Source organism: Mobula birostris, chromosome 16 (assembly GCF_030028105.1).
Source record: "Mobula birostris isolate sMobBir1 chromosome 16, sMobBir1.hap1, whole genome shotgun sequence".
Classification (NCBI taxonomy): Eukaryota; Metazoa; Chordata; class Chondrichthyes; order Myliobatiformes; family Myliobatidae; genus Mobula; species Mobula birostris.
The window spans coordinates 56,283,542-56,297,173 of NC_092385.1; the positions used below are offsets into that span (position 1 = coordinate 56,283,542).

General features: G+C 44.7%; 1 protein-coding gene across 5 annotated transcripts in view; it reads left to right on the forward strand.

Moving 5' to 3' along the window:
• srgap3 (SLIT-ROBO Rho GTPase activating protein 3) overlaps positions 1 to 13,632 on the forward strand; it is a 301,106-nt gene that overhangs the window by 88,128 nt on the left and 199,346 nt on the right. For all 5 annotated transcript variants that reach the window (XM_072280674.1, XM_072280676.1, XM_072280675.1 and 2 more), the window contains exon 2: positions 10,004 to 10,199. In XM_072280674.1, coding sequence (XP_072136775.1) covers positions 10,004 to 10,199 — 196 coding nt within the window. The remainder of the gene's footprint in view (positions 1 to 10,003; positions 10,200 to 13,632) is intronic.

Genomic DNA, 13,632 nt, shown 5'->3' on the forward strand with positions numbered 1-13,632 from the left:
CAGTTTTGGTCCCCTAATCTGAGGAAAGACATTCTTGCCATAGAGGGAGTACAAAGATGGTTCACCAGATTGATTCCTGGGATGGCAGGACTTTCATATGATGAAAGACTGGATCGACTAGGCTTATACTCGCTGGAATTTAGAAGATTGAGGGGGGATCTTATTGAAACGTATAAAATCCGAAAGGGATTGGACAGGCTAGATGCAGGAAGATTGTTCCCGATGTTGAGGAGGTCCAGAACGAGGGGTCACAGTTTGAGGATAAAGGGGAAGCCTTTTAGGACCGAGATGAGGAAAAACTTCTTCACACGGAGGGTGGTGAATTTGTGGAATTCTCTGCCACAGGAAACAGTTGAGACCAGTTCATTGGCTATATTTAAGAGGGAGTTAGATATGGCCCTTGTGGCTAAAGGGATCAGGGGTTATGGAAGGAAGGCTGGTACAGGGTTCTGAGTTGGATGATCAGCCATGATCATACTGAATGGCGGTGCAGGCTTGAAGGGCCGAATGGCCTACTCCTGCACCTATTTTCTATGTTTCTATGTTTCTACACATCCATGCATTGCCTGGATGAATTGAAACGTGTTGGCTGAATTTTCAACTGCCTGCACCTCCACCTCCACAGAGCTGTGTGAAACACTGAGACAGCTCTCCGAGCTGTGGTGTACATCTCCTTTCAGCTCCCTGGGGCCCTCCATTTGCTCAGCTCCCAACACCCTGCTGTGAGTGCGAGCAGGACGCTGTACTCTTTTTCAGCTTCCTCCCATCTGGAAGGCAAACTGTTAACGCTGCCTCTTAACTTGTCATATGAAGTTTGAAACAATCAGACTTGTTTTATGAAGTTTGACTACATAGCTTGCAGAGTTGGTGTGTAAGCACAGGGGCTGTTCCGCTCCATTGAGCCTACCATCATGTAGCAGGGTGTCCATTGCTCAGTTTTATTCTTTCATTTAGAGATACAGCACAGTAACAAACCCTCCCAGCCCCACCCAATGACAACCACGTAGCCAACATGCGCACAAACGCTGCCAACATTCGGGTCTTCCTCTGACCACCTCCCTTACACTTTCATAATCAACGTGCAGCCAAACTGCGGTCTTCTTCCAAGTAATGAACCTTCACATCTAACCTCCCTCTGTCCGAACATTTGAAAATCTAAGCCATCAGTTCCGAACTCTTCACTACTTCACCCGTGACACGTCCTCCAGTCGGATAGCACTGGGTTTGGAAGCAACATTTTATTTAAAAACAATATTGCCTATTGCCCAGTGTTGCCTATGCCAACCTACATCCCATCCTCATCCCTGTCAATTCTGCGTTTCCAAATCATCGCCTGTAATTAGCACCAACTGATTTTTAGCGCTAAACTGCATTTTCTCTCATGTAGACATCCTGCATGTTGTCCAACAAAACAGATTTGTCAGCTTCCACCTTCTCAGATCTACTTTCAGGTGAAAGGTCAGTGCCCATCCAAGGTGTGATGTGTTGTGGGTTCAGCAAAGCTCACCTGTTCAGCACTGTTGTTGTTTTTTGAGTTTATTGAGTTGCTGTCACCTTCCTGTCAGCTTGAGCCACTCTGGCCATTCTCCTCTAACCTCTCTCATTAACAAGGTGTTTTCACCCACAGAACTGCCACTCATTGGATTTTTTTTTGTCTTTTGCACCATTCTCTTTAAAGGAGAGACTGTCGTGCTTGAAAATCCCAGGAGTGCTCCACTGTCCATTCACCTCCTCCTTCACTTCCATTAAGAGTCTTAAACAGTCTTTCCACGTGAGGCAACATTTCAACTGTGAATCTGCTGGGGTATTCTATTGTGTTAAAGATAGCGGAATCAAAGGTTATGGGGATAAGGCAAGAACTGAATACTGATTGTGGATGATCAGCCGTGATCACAGTAAATGGCGGTGCTGGCTCGAAGGGCCGAATGGCCTACTCCTGCATCTATTGTCTATTGAGATCAACAGTTTCTGGGGCATCCAAACCACCCCGTCTGGCATCAGCAGGCTTCCCATGGTCAAAGTCAATTAGATCACAGTTCTTTCCCATTCTGATGTTTGGTCTGAACAACAACTGAACTTCTTGACCATGTCTGCGTGCTTTTGTGCATTGAGCTGCTACCATATGATTGGCTGATTAGATTTCCATCTTTCCAAGATGGTGCCGGCAATATAGGGTGATATTTTGCAGGCACTACTGACTATTCTGCTAACTATACTCTTTCTGGACTATAATCTCTGCAACCAACAGCCTGTAACCTGAAAGATCTGATGTTTTTGCAGTATCCTGAAGGATATGGTGAACTGTACTCTCAAGAATGCAAATAGAGCCATGTCACTCACTGCTGGAGGGGACTTTGGGCCAGATTAAAAATTTGGGTCTGATCGAGTGGCCTGATAAAGTGGCCACAGAGTGTATCTGACAAGACCCAGATTGGTTTACTCTTTATGAATAGCATTTTTTTAAAATATCAGATGATTAATTGACTTTAAATTCCACAACTCCCATGGTGGGATTTGAACTCTGGTCTCTGGATTACTGGTCTGGTTGGTTATCCACTGCACCAACACACACCCTGTAATGCAACCCCACGCAATCCACCTTGGATGGAAGGAAGTGACAAGCTCTGTTTGCCACGCCGCAGATTTTAGAAAATTAAGACACTGCAGATGCTGAAAATCTGAAATAAAAATAGGGAATGCTGGAAACGCTCAGAAGGTCAAGCAGCATCTGTGGTAAGACAAATGGTTAACGTGTTAGGTCCGCTACTGATCATTGTCAGTGTGGATTCATTGGGATGGAAGGGCTGAATCACTGAATAAAATAACTTTAAAAAGCAAGCATGGACATTCTGCGATTATTAAAGGCAATTTAAAAATTGTGATCTAAGTTGGAAAAAGAAAAATGAGCATTGGCGAAATATCCCCTTGACTCTCTTCCCATATTCCTAAATTAGACCCTGTGTGTGATGTTCTTCTGGCTTCGGGAGCAGGGTCCCGATAAAATTGCTGGGAACTTGCATTGGACATTTCTTGCACAAATACTGTTTAGCAGAGTCTCCATTGAAGAATCAAAGAAATTCTGAGTCTTCGTTTTTGAGAAGTACCCCAGAAACAGATCAGAATCGGGTTTATTATCTCTGACTTACAGGACTGTGCAAAAGCCTTCGGCACATATCCATAGCTAGGGTGCCTAAGGGTTTTACACACTACAGTAGTCATTGTATGTATCGCACTGTAATGCTGCTGCAGACAAAAAAACAGATTTCATGATATATGTGAGTAATGTTAAACCTGATTCTGATATGGGCCTCTATTGTGGATTGAGAGTGGGAAGGGAATCAGGGTTGGGAAAGGGGAATGGGAGTGGGGAGGGAGCGAAGGACAAGAGAGACATTCTGCAATGATCAATAAACCAATTGTTTAGAATCAAAAGACCTTGCCTAGTGTCCCAGGGCTGGGTGTGTCTGCACATGCACCACGGCTCTCCTTCTCTGCCGCCTGTCCCACACTCCTCCCCCAGTGCTCCACCCTCGCCAGTCCCAACACCCTTTGTTTCCACTAGATTCACAAACTCCCTCTCTGGTCCACATTGACAAATACAGTACTGTGCAAAAGTCTTATATACAGGATACACACATACAGTATATATATTTATAAAATACAGTATACAGTATATTTATAAATTAAATGAGTAGTTCAAAAGGAAAGAAAGAATTCTGAGGTAAAGTCCATTAGCTCATTAATGGTTTAGAAATCTGATGGCAGAGGGAAAGAAACTGTTCCTAAATAAGACTGTAGTGGCCCCTCCCTACCAGATGATGATGCAACCAGTTAGGATGCTGTCCATGATTTACATCTGTAGAAATTTGTAAATGTCTCTGGTAACATACCAAAACTCTTCAAATTCCTAATGAAATATAGCCGCTGGTGTGGCATCACCATCAATATGTTGGGCCCTGGATAGATGGGCACGTGGCCCAGTGGTTAAGGCATTGGACTAGCGACCTGAAGGTCGTGAGTTGGAGCCTCAGCCGAGGCAACGTGTTGTGTCCTTGAGCAAGGCACTTAATCACACATTGCTCTGTGACGACACTGATGCCAAGTCCTAATGCCCTTCCCTTGGACAACATTGGTGGCGTGGAGAGGGGAGACTTGCAACATGGGCAACTGCTGGTGTTCCATATAACCTTGCCCAGGCCTGCACCTGGAGAGTGAAGACTTTCCAGGCACAGATCCATGGTCTCGCAAGACTAACGGATGCCTTTATTTTATTTGGATAGATCCTCAGAGAGGCTGACACCCAGAATCAGAATCAGGTTTAATATCACCAGCATATGTCGTGAAATTTGTTAACTTAGCAGCAGCAGTTTAATGCAATACTGTACATGAGAATACAGGAAGAAAAAAATAAGTAAATCAGTTCCAGTAAGTATATATATGTAGATTAAATAGTTTGATTAAAAATAGTACAAAACTGAAATAATATTTAAAAAAGTGAGATAGTGTTAATGGTTCAATGTCCATTTGGGAATCGGATGGCAGAGGGGAAGAAGCTGTTCCTGAATCACTGAGTGTGTGCCTTCAGGCTTCTGTACCTCCTTCCTGACAGTAACAATGAGAAGAGGGCATGAACCTGGATGGTCGGGGTCCTTAATAATGGACACTGCCTTTCTGAGACACTGCTCCTTGAAGATTTGAAGATTTCTTGGATGTTATGGAAGCTAGTACCCAAGATTGAGCTGACCTGACTAATTTTACGACTTCCTGTAGCTTCTTTCGGTCAGGACGTAATGAAGGGTCTCGGCCCAAAATGTCGACAACTCTTTGCCGAGTTCCTCCAGCATTTTGTGTGTGTTGCTTGGATTTCCGGCATCTGTAGATTTTCTCTTGTTTGTTCACTCAATGGATTTGTGATGTGACAGTCTGGGTGGGGGCAGGAGGTGGGATTATGTTCGAATTCATTGCCGTGGGCATACATACCCAGTGTCATGACAGTTGGCTTTTGCAGAAGCAGTATGTTACAAACATGACAAATGTAAATTAACATCAATTTAAATTAACATGAGTTATATATAATCTACATGACAAAATAAACAAAAACAAACATGACATTGGAGTAAATTGAGAGAAATGTTCGGGTTTTTCAGATCTGTTCAAGAGCCCGATAACAGTAGGGAAGAAGTTGTTGTTGAACCTTGAGGTGTGGGTCTTCAGGCTCTTGTACCTCTTGCCTAATGGCAGCTTTGAGAAGGCGGCTTCACCCTGATGGCAGGTATCGCATTCCTGAGACATCGTGTCTTGTGGATGTTCTCAGTGGTGAAGAGACCTGTACCCACGCTGGAACTGTCTGAGTCCACCATTCCTGTAGCCTCTGATGTTCCCATATATCCGATATTCCATACCAGGCCATGATGCAAGCCGTCAGAACACTTTCTGCTGAGAGGTTTGACAGGCTTTGATGACATGCAGATTATTGTTAAACTCCTAAGAAAGCAGAGTAGCAGGCAAACAGCAAATTTGTCTCTCCACTGTTTTGACTTGGAAATTATTGAAAATAATGGTGGTTTTCTTGATTAGAAACTCAAGTGGGTGTAATTGAAATGCCAAATCAATACATATAATTCAGTGAGGTGTTTGGTGGAAAGGGAGGCAAACGTACTGTTTTAGTAATTAAGGTTTGTGTTAATATGTAGACCAGTGAATATTATCAAATCCATGATGAACTGTTGTTTGGATGGAGTCCTAAGTTGGTTTTGAATCTCCAGCAGTAATAAAGGCTAAAAATGATTCCAAGTAAATTAAGCTGTCAGAAGCAAGACCACAAATCTCCATTCTCTGTCTTTTAATAAGGAAACCATTATCAATCTGTTGTTATTTAGCAGTGTCTCAAACAGAAATAAGTTTGTAAATAGCTCTCATTTGTGTCCTTGTTTATGTCATAGCAGCTATACTGAGGGTGCTTACCACCTCTCTGATCCCCCGCACTACCAGGAGTGGTCCTCAGATCATCTTCAACAGGAGATGCCTCAAAAAGGCGGCACCCATTATTAACGATCCCCACGACCGAGGACATGCCCTCTTTTCATTGCTACCATCAGTGTGAAGACACGACCAGTATTTTAGGAACAGCCTTTTCTCCACCCCATCGCATTTCTAAGTGAACAATGAACCCATGAACACCATCTCTGTGGAATTTGTTGCCACGGGTGGCAGTGGAGGCCAAGTCATTGGGTGTATTTAAGGCAGAGATTGATAGATATCTGAGTAGCCAGGGCATCAAAGGTTATAGTGAGAAGGCGGGGGACTAGATGGGAGAATGGATCAGCTCATGATAGAATGGCAGAGCAGACTCGATGGGCCGAATGGCCAACTTCTGCTCCTTTGTCTTAAGGTCTTATATTTCTTATCATAATTTATAGTATATTTTATGTATTGCACTGTACTGCTGCCACAAAACAACATATTTCACAACATATGTCAGTGATAGTAACCTGGTTCTGGTTCTGAACACTGTCAGCTACTGCAGTTGTTGGTGGTGAGTTTATCAGTGGAGAGCTCTGGAAGTATTGAGTCACAGTGGCTAGCTGCAATCTGTAATCTTGCGTGAGAGCTTGTAGCAGCTGTAGTGGAGACCTCTAACCAATGCAGACCGTACTCACAGCCTGAGCTGCACCTCACTTCATGGTTAATCACTGAAGTGCATTTTGCACTGGATACCTGCAACCAGTAGTACATGGTCCGCAGGAATATTAATTCAGCAATGCAGGTGGCCTTCCGCATGGAGTAGTGGAGGATGGTGCCCCAAGCACGGCCAATGCATGGATGCAAGAGTGCGGGTTGGGCCTCGGTTTGCAGCAGGAAAGGTGGATGGGACCTCCACACAGCAGTGCAGGCTCAGCCCACATCTCGAGCAGCAGGGATGAGCCTAAGCATGCACTGACGCAGGTGAGCCCCCGCAAGGCAAGCTCAGCAGCCCTCTTCCCAGAAGGACCCGTAGACATTTAGAAGGGGCAAAATGGATTTATAGCTGCAGAAAGGGAGGACATCATGGAGGGGTTGACGACTGAGGCAGTGTGGGTGTAAGTCAGAAACAGAAGGGGAACAATCACTCTATTGGGAGTATTCTGTAGACTCCCCAGTAGCAACAGAGATGTTGAGGAACAGATCATGAGACAGATTTTGGAAAGGTGCAACAATAACAGGGTTGTTGACTTCAATTTTCCTAATATTGATTGGCATCTCCTCAGTGCAAAGGGTTTAGATGGGATGGAATTTGTTAGGCGTGTCCAGGAAGGATTACTGGCACACTATGTCGACAGGCCAACTATAGGAGAGGCCAGACTGGATCTGGTGCTAGGCAATGAAACAGACAAGCTGTCAGATCTCTCAGCTGTCAGAGCATTTCAGGGACAGTGACCACAACTCCCTGACCTTTACTATAGCCTTGGAGCACACAGAATTGGAAAGCATTTAATTGGGGAAAGGGGAGTTATGTTGCAATTAGACAGGAATATGGTAGAGTAAGTTGTGAGAGAATGTACTCAGGGAAATGCGCAACAGAAATGTGACAGCAGTTCTATGCCTATTTGGTGCGGTCTTTCTTTCATTCCATTATGGTTTATTGAGTATGCCTACAAGAAAATGAATCTCAGGGTTGTATATGTGGCATAAATGTACTTCAATAATAAATTTACTTTGAACTTTGAACACTAGAGGCTGTTTAGTGAGCAATTGCATAGCTTTGTCCCACCGAGGCAGGGAAAGGACGGTAAGGTTGACGGGAGATGTGGAACATCTAGTCAAGATGAAGAAAGAAGCATACTTAAGGTTTATGAAGCAAAGGTTGAACAGGGCTCTAGAAGGTTACAAGGTAACCAGCAAGGAGCAGAAGCATGGACTTAGGAGAGCGGGAAGAGGACATGAGAAGGCCTTGGATTAAGGAAAACTCCAAGGTGTTCTACAGGTATGTGAAGAACAGGAGGATGGCTAGAGTAAAGGTATGTGTAACAACGTGGGTTGAGGAGCTGAGTCAGTTACAGTTTTCCCTTCCTTCAGGATTGGTGTGATTAACCTTGCCTCCAACGTAGGGTCCATTTCCAGAGGTTCAGGACACCGGTTGTTTGCGTCTTTGCTCAGACGTTGCAATAGTTCCAGCCATGCTGATGGCTGCACACTCTCCCCAGCCCTCATCTTCTTGCTCATTGAATGCTAGTTTCCATTCCCACCTCCAGAATACCGCCTACTAATGTAGCAAAGCAATGTGAGAAGGAGGCGGCATTGCCATGGTAACAGGCCTTATGATGCAGCCTGTCAAGGGGAAGACCATGATGCATCATCCCATTTACTCTGAAAATTTATTCCTCTTCATCCTTGACTGTGGTTGCACAGAGCACGTACGGTTGGTTGCTGCAGTGAGTCACATCGCCCAGGAACACCTGAGTGTGGATCCATCCCGGTGAGGCACGACAACCGCAGGATTGAGCTTCCTACCCCAGGGTCGAGGAACTGAAAATCAGCCAGGACCGAGAGACCTTCCTACCAACGCAATTTACCAAGCGGAAATTGGAGAGAGCTCAGCTGTGGACAAGACTTGTTCAAATATCCTCCTGCATAACCTGCTACCTCTCATCGCTGAAAACCTGCTACCACTTGCTGTTGAATAGCCTGCTGTCTGTCATCACTGAAAAGCCTGCTGTACCTCACTGTTAGAGTCTTCCGACTCTCGTCATTGCCGCCTCTCATCGTTGTCTAGCGTGCTGCCTCTTGTCACTGACCAGCCTGCCGCCCCTCATTGTTGACCAGCTCACTGCCTCTTGTCCACTGTCCAGCGTGCTGCCTCTTGTCGTTGATTAGCCTGTCACCTGGATCTGTTGACTAACCTGCTGCCTCTCCTCATTAACGAGCTCGCTGCCTCGGTCACTAATTAGCCTGCTGACTCTTGTGGCTGAATAGACACCCCACCGCCCCCATCCCTCGTCATGAAGGATAGGAATTTGGCTCAGGTCCCAGTGGGGTGCTGGCAGTTGTGGAAGCAGAGCTTGGGAAAACTTGACCGGTTCAGGATCAGAAAGGAGAACAAGGGTAAATTGATCTTGGTTGTAAATTGATCAGCAATGAATGGGAGTGGGAAGTATGGGGAGAGCTGGGCAAAGCTTTTCTGTTCAACTGAATTATCTCCTGTGTAAGGTGTCAGCCGCACTAAGTGGATGGAAACCTTACCCCTGTATCAGAAATTTGTAAATTCCAGTCTCACCTGAGAGGCTTATTTTATCATGTATCAAAGCAGGCGAACGGGGTTGAAAGGGATAATAAGTCAGCCATAATGGAATAATGAAGCAGACTCGATGGGCTGAATGGCAGAATTCTGTTCCTATGTTTTATGGTCCTATGCAGTTGACATAGTCCAGTCCGAGAGCATGATAGATACTAAACACAGGAGATTCTACAGATGCGGGAAATCCAGAGCAACACTCACCAAATGCTGGAGGAGCTTCCACCATGATGAAGGGTCTCGGCCTGAAACATTGATTGTTTATTCCTCTCCAATGTTGCTGCCTGACCAGCTGAGTTTCTCCAGCACTTTGTGTGTTTTGTATGGTAGATATGGTCAGGATCTTTTGGAACAGAAGTTAGCTGATGTTCCCTGGGTAACCCAGTGAATATAGATCTTGTTGCACTATTTTGAAGAAACATATGTAATGTTCTGTTTAAAATTCTTTGCCTCAAAAAACACTTAAATAATATTACCTAATCATTTATCACATCACTACTTGTGGGATGTTGCTGTGCATAAATAGGTCAAAGTCGAAGTAAATTTATTATGATTGTACATATATATAACCATATGTAACCGGGAGATGAATTTAATAAATAAGCTGATGTTACTGCAAAAATGATTAATTTCAAACCTTTTTGCAGAATCCCAGGTTGCTGTTGACTTATTACTGCTCCATTTCTTTCTCCCCTTCCGGTTTTAACCGATAGCCTTTCATGTCTGTTGTAGAAATCCGAGCACAGTTGGCGGAGCAGCTGAAATGCCTGGAGCAGCAATCGGAATCCCGTCTCCAGCTTCTGCAGGATTTACAGGAGTTCTTCAGGAGGAAGGCGGAGATCGAGGTGGAGTACTCGCGCAGCCTGGACAAGCTGGCAGAGAGGTTTGCAGCAAAGATCCGCAGCTCAAAGGAACATCAGCAGTTCAGGTAAACCCGACCTGTGGATAAGCCTCCTTTGTAGCTTTATACAATTTCACTTCTTCCCTATTTCTGTGCGGCTGATGGCTTTCAGATGGTACCTTTGCCGGAACACGAGGTGAGCACTGAAAGGGGTTGCAGTGAGCTCAGTGCCTAACTGTGTCTTTCAGGGAGATTTAAGAATGCAGGTACGAGAAGGAGTCAGAGATGGTCCAATTTTACTTGTGAAGGAAACCTGATAAAACAAAGATAAAAAGTTTCCATGTTTCACATTAATGCAGTAGGTTCCCTTGAAACATAGGGAGAGGCAAATTGGCACATCACTCCTTTGCCACCTCACAGAAGAATCCCATTACTTTTTCCTATAGCTTAGTATTGAGAACTTGGTTAAGAAAAGCATTCATAACTTTATTGTGAGCACCTGTCAACCACCACATGAGCTATAGAGTAGAGTCATAGAAAAATACAACACAGAAACAGGCTTTTTGGCCCAACTGTCCCATAACAACCAAGATGCCTTTCTTAGCTAATTCCATTTGCTTGTGTTTGGTCTTCCTGCCTCTACAACTTTCCATGTACCTGTCCAGGTGTTGTTTAAATATTGTTATAGTGCCTACTTCAAATACTTCCTCTGGCAGCTTGTTCTGCATACACACCACCCCTCTGTGTGAAGTTGCTCCACAAGCCCCTTTCAAATCTTTCCCCCACTCACCTCAAATCAGAGAAAGGTAGAAATAAAGAAAGAAAGATAGATTAGCTTTATTTGGCATATGTACATCAAAACATACAATGAAAAATGTACTTCTGGCACCGACAAAGCATGCCCACAACTCACTCACCCTAAATGGACATCTTTGTGGGAGGAAACTGGAGCACCCAGAGGAGATCCATGTGGTCACACAGAGAATGTACAAACTCCTTACAGACAGCGGAGGTTTAGGTGAAAATGGAGAATGTTAAGAGGTGCTTATGAATGGGGCAGACTGACTCTTCAAGGCACAGGGAGTGATACTGCTCTGGGGGTCCCTGAGATGTATGTGCTGAATGATGCAGGTCTAACTGCACTTGGAGTTTTGTGAGCAGATTTGGGCCCTTAACTAAGAAAGGATGTGCTGTCATTGGAGAGGGTCCAGAAGTTTGCACTAATGATCCCAGGATTGAAAGAGTGAATGTATGAGGAGCATTTGATGGCTCTGGGCCTGTACTCACTGGAGTTTAGAAGAATGAGAGGGGGGGATCTCATTGAAGCCTCTCAAATATTGAAAGGTTTAGATAGAGTGGACATGGAGAGAATCTTTCCAACAGTGGGGGAGTCTAGAACCAGGGGGCACAGCCACACAAGGATGTCCCTTGAGAATCAGAATCAGGTTTAGTGTCACTGGCATATGTCGTGAAGTTTGTTGTTTTGTGGCAGCAGCACATTGCAAAACAAAATAATTAAACAATCTATAAATCATAATAAGAAATAGGTATAAAAATTAAATTAAGTTAGTAGTACAAAAAGGGAGCAAACAAGAGTGAGGTAGTATCCATGGGTTCATTGTCCATTCAAAAATGGTGGAGGGGAAGAAGCTGTTCCTGAAACAGTGACTGTGTCTTCAGGCTCCTGTACCTCCTCCCTGATGGCAACAATGAGGGAAGGGCATGTCCTGGGTGATGGGGGTCAGTAATGATGGATGTATCTCCATTACCCCCTCCCTGATGGTCACAATGAGAAGAGGCCACGTCCTGGGTGATGGGGGTTCTTCATGATGGGTGTTGGCTTCTAGAGGTATCATCTTCTGAATGATGCTGGGAAGGCTCGTTGCCCATGATGGATTTGACTGAGTTTATAACTTTCTGCTGCTTTTTCTGATCCTGTGCAGTGGCTCCTCCATAGGAGAAGGTGATACAACTACTTAGAATGCTTCCCAAGGTACACCTGTAGAAATTTGCGAGAGTGTTTGGTGACATACCAAGTTTCCTCAAATTACTAATGAAATATAGCCTCTTTAGTGCCTTTTTTGCAATTGCATCAATATGTCGGGCCCAGGATAGATCCTCAGAGATGTTGACACCAGGAACTTGAAACTGCTCACCCTTTCCACTGCTGCTCCCTGGATGAGGAATCATGTGTTTTCCTGACTTCCCCTTCCTATTTATGGTTTTATTACTATTTATTATTTATGGTGCAACTGTAATGAAAACCAGTTTCTCCCGGGATCAATAAAGTATGACTATGACTATGACTGAAGTCCACAATCAGTTCCTTGGTCTCACGGACATTGAGTACAAGGCTGTTGCTGTGACACCATTCAACCAGCTGATCTAGCTCACTTCTGTACGCCTCCTCATCACCATCTGAAATTCTGCCAACAGTAGTTGTGTCATCAGCAAATTTCAACAGTCAATAGTTCCATTTAATATCAGAAAGTGTATACCTGAAATTCTTGTTCTTCACAGACATCCATGAAAACAGAACGGTACCCCAAAGAGTGAATGACGGAAAAAATGTTAGAACCCCAAAGCCCACCCACTCCTCCTCACCACACACAAGTAGCAGCAAAGCATCGACCCTCTCCCACTCCTGCAAAAAAGCATCAACACCCTCCACCCACCAAGCAAGGAATAGCAAAGCCCCCAAGAAAGATCTTCAGTACAAATCATTCACCCGACAATCCACATGTTACAGGCTCTCTCCCTAATAAAGGGGCAGAGAGGCACACACAGCAAGAGGGAAGACAAACAAGATAGAAAAAAAAACACTCACTGATTTACGATGTTAAAGTCTGCCGCATTGCTTTTTTTTGCTGAGTTCTCCGACTTGAGAATCGGCAACAAAGTGTGCCCACCAACAAGAGAAAGAGAGGTAGAGAGAGGGATCTGAGTACAGAAACCTGATAGCTGATCTGCTGTTCCTGATGTTCAGTTTTCTCCTGCGATGCTTCAGTTCGTGGCACTGGCATAGAACTGGCTCATCCCCAGGGCCGCAAAGCCTTGGAACCCCAAAGGCAAGCTTGTCTTCTGGGCCGTATCCTTGGGATATCAATAAATAGCCAGTCGGAGAGCCCCAAGAGCAGTAGCCAACATCGTAAAGAACCCAAGTCTGAGTGCAGCTGTAGGTCAGAGTCTTTGACAGAACCCCATCCACCTTGAAAAGGAAAAAGGGAGACATTAAAGATAGAAATTAAGCTCTTTCCGCAGATGAGTTTGAAGAAGCCACTGTCTAGTGCTGTCGTAGCTCCATCCCCCGATGGTGTTTGAGCTGTGCCTATCCATACATTTGTGGGTGTAGAGAGAGTAGAGCAGTGGGCTAAGCATGCATCCTTGAGGTGCACCAGTGATGATTATCAGTGAGGAAGAGATAGTTTTTCTGATCTGCACTGACTGTGATCTCCCAGTGAGGAAGTCATGAATCCAGTTGCAGAGGGAGCTACAGTGGTTTTGGAGCTTGTTAATTAGA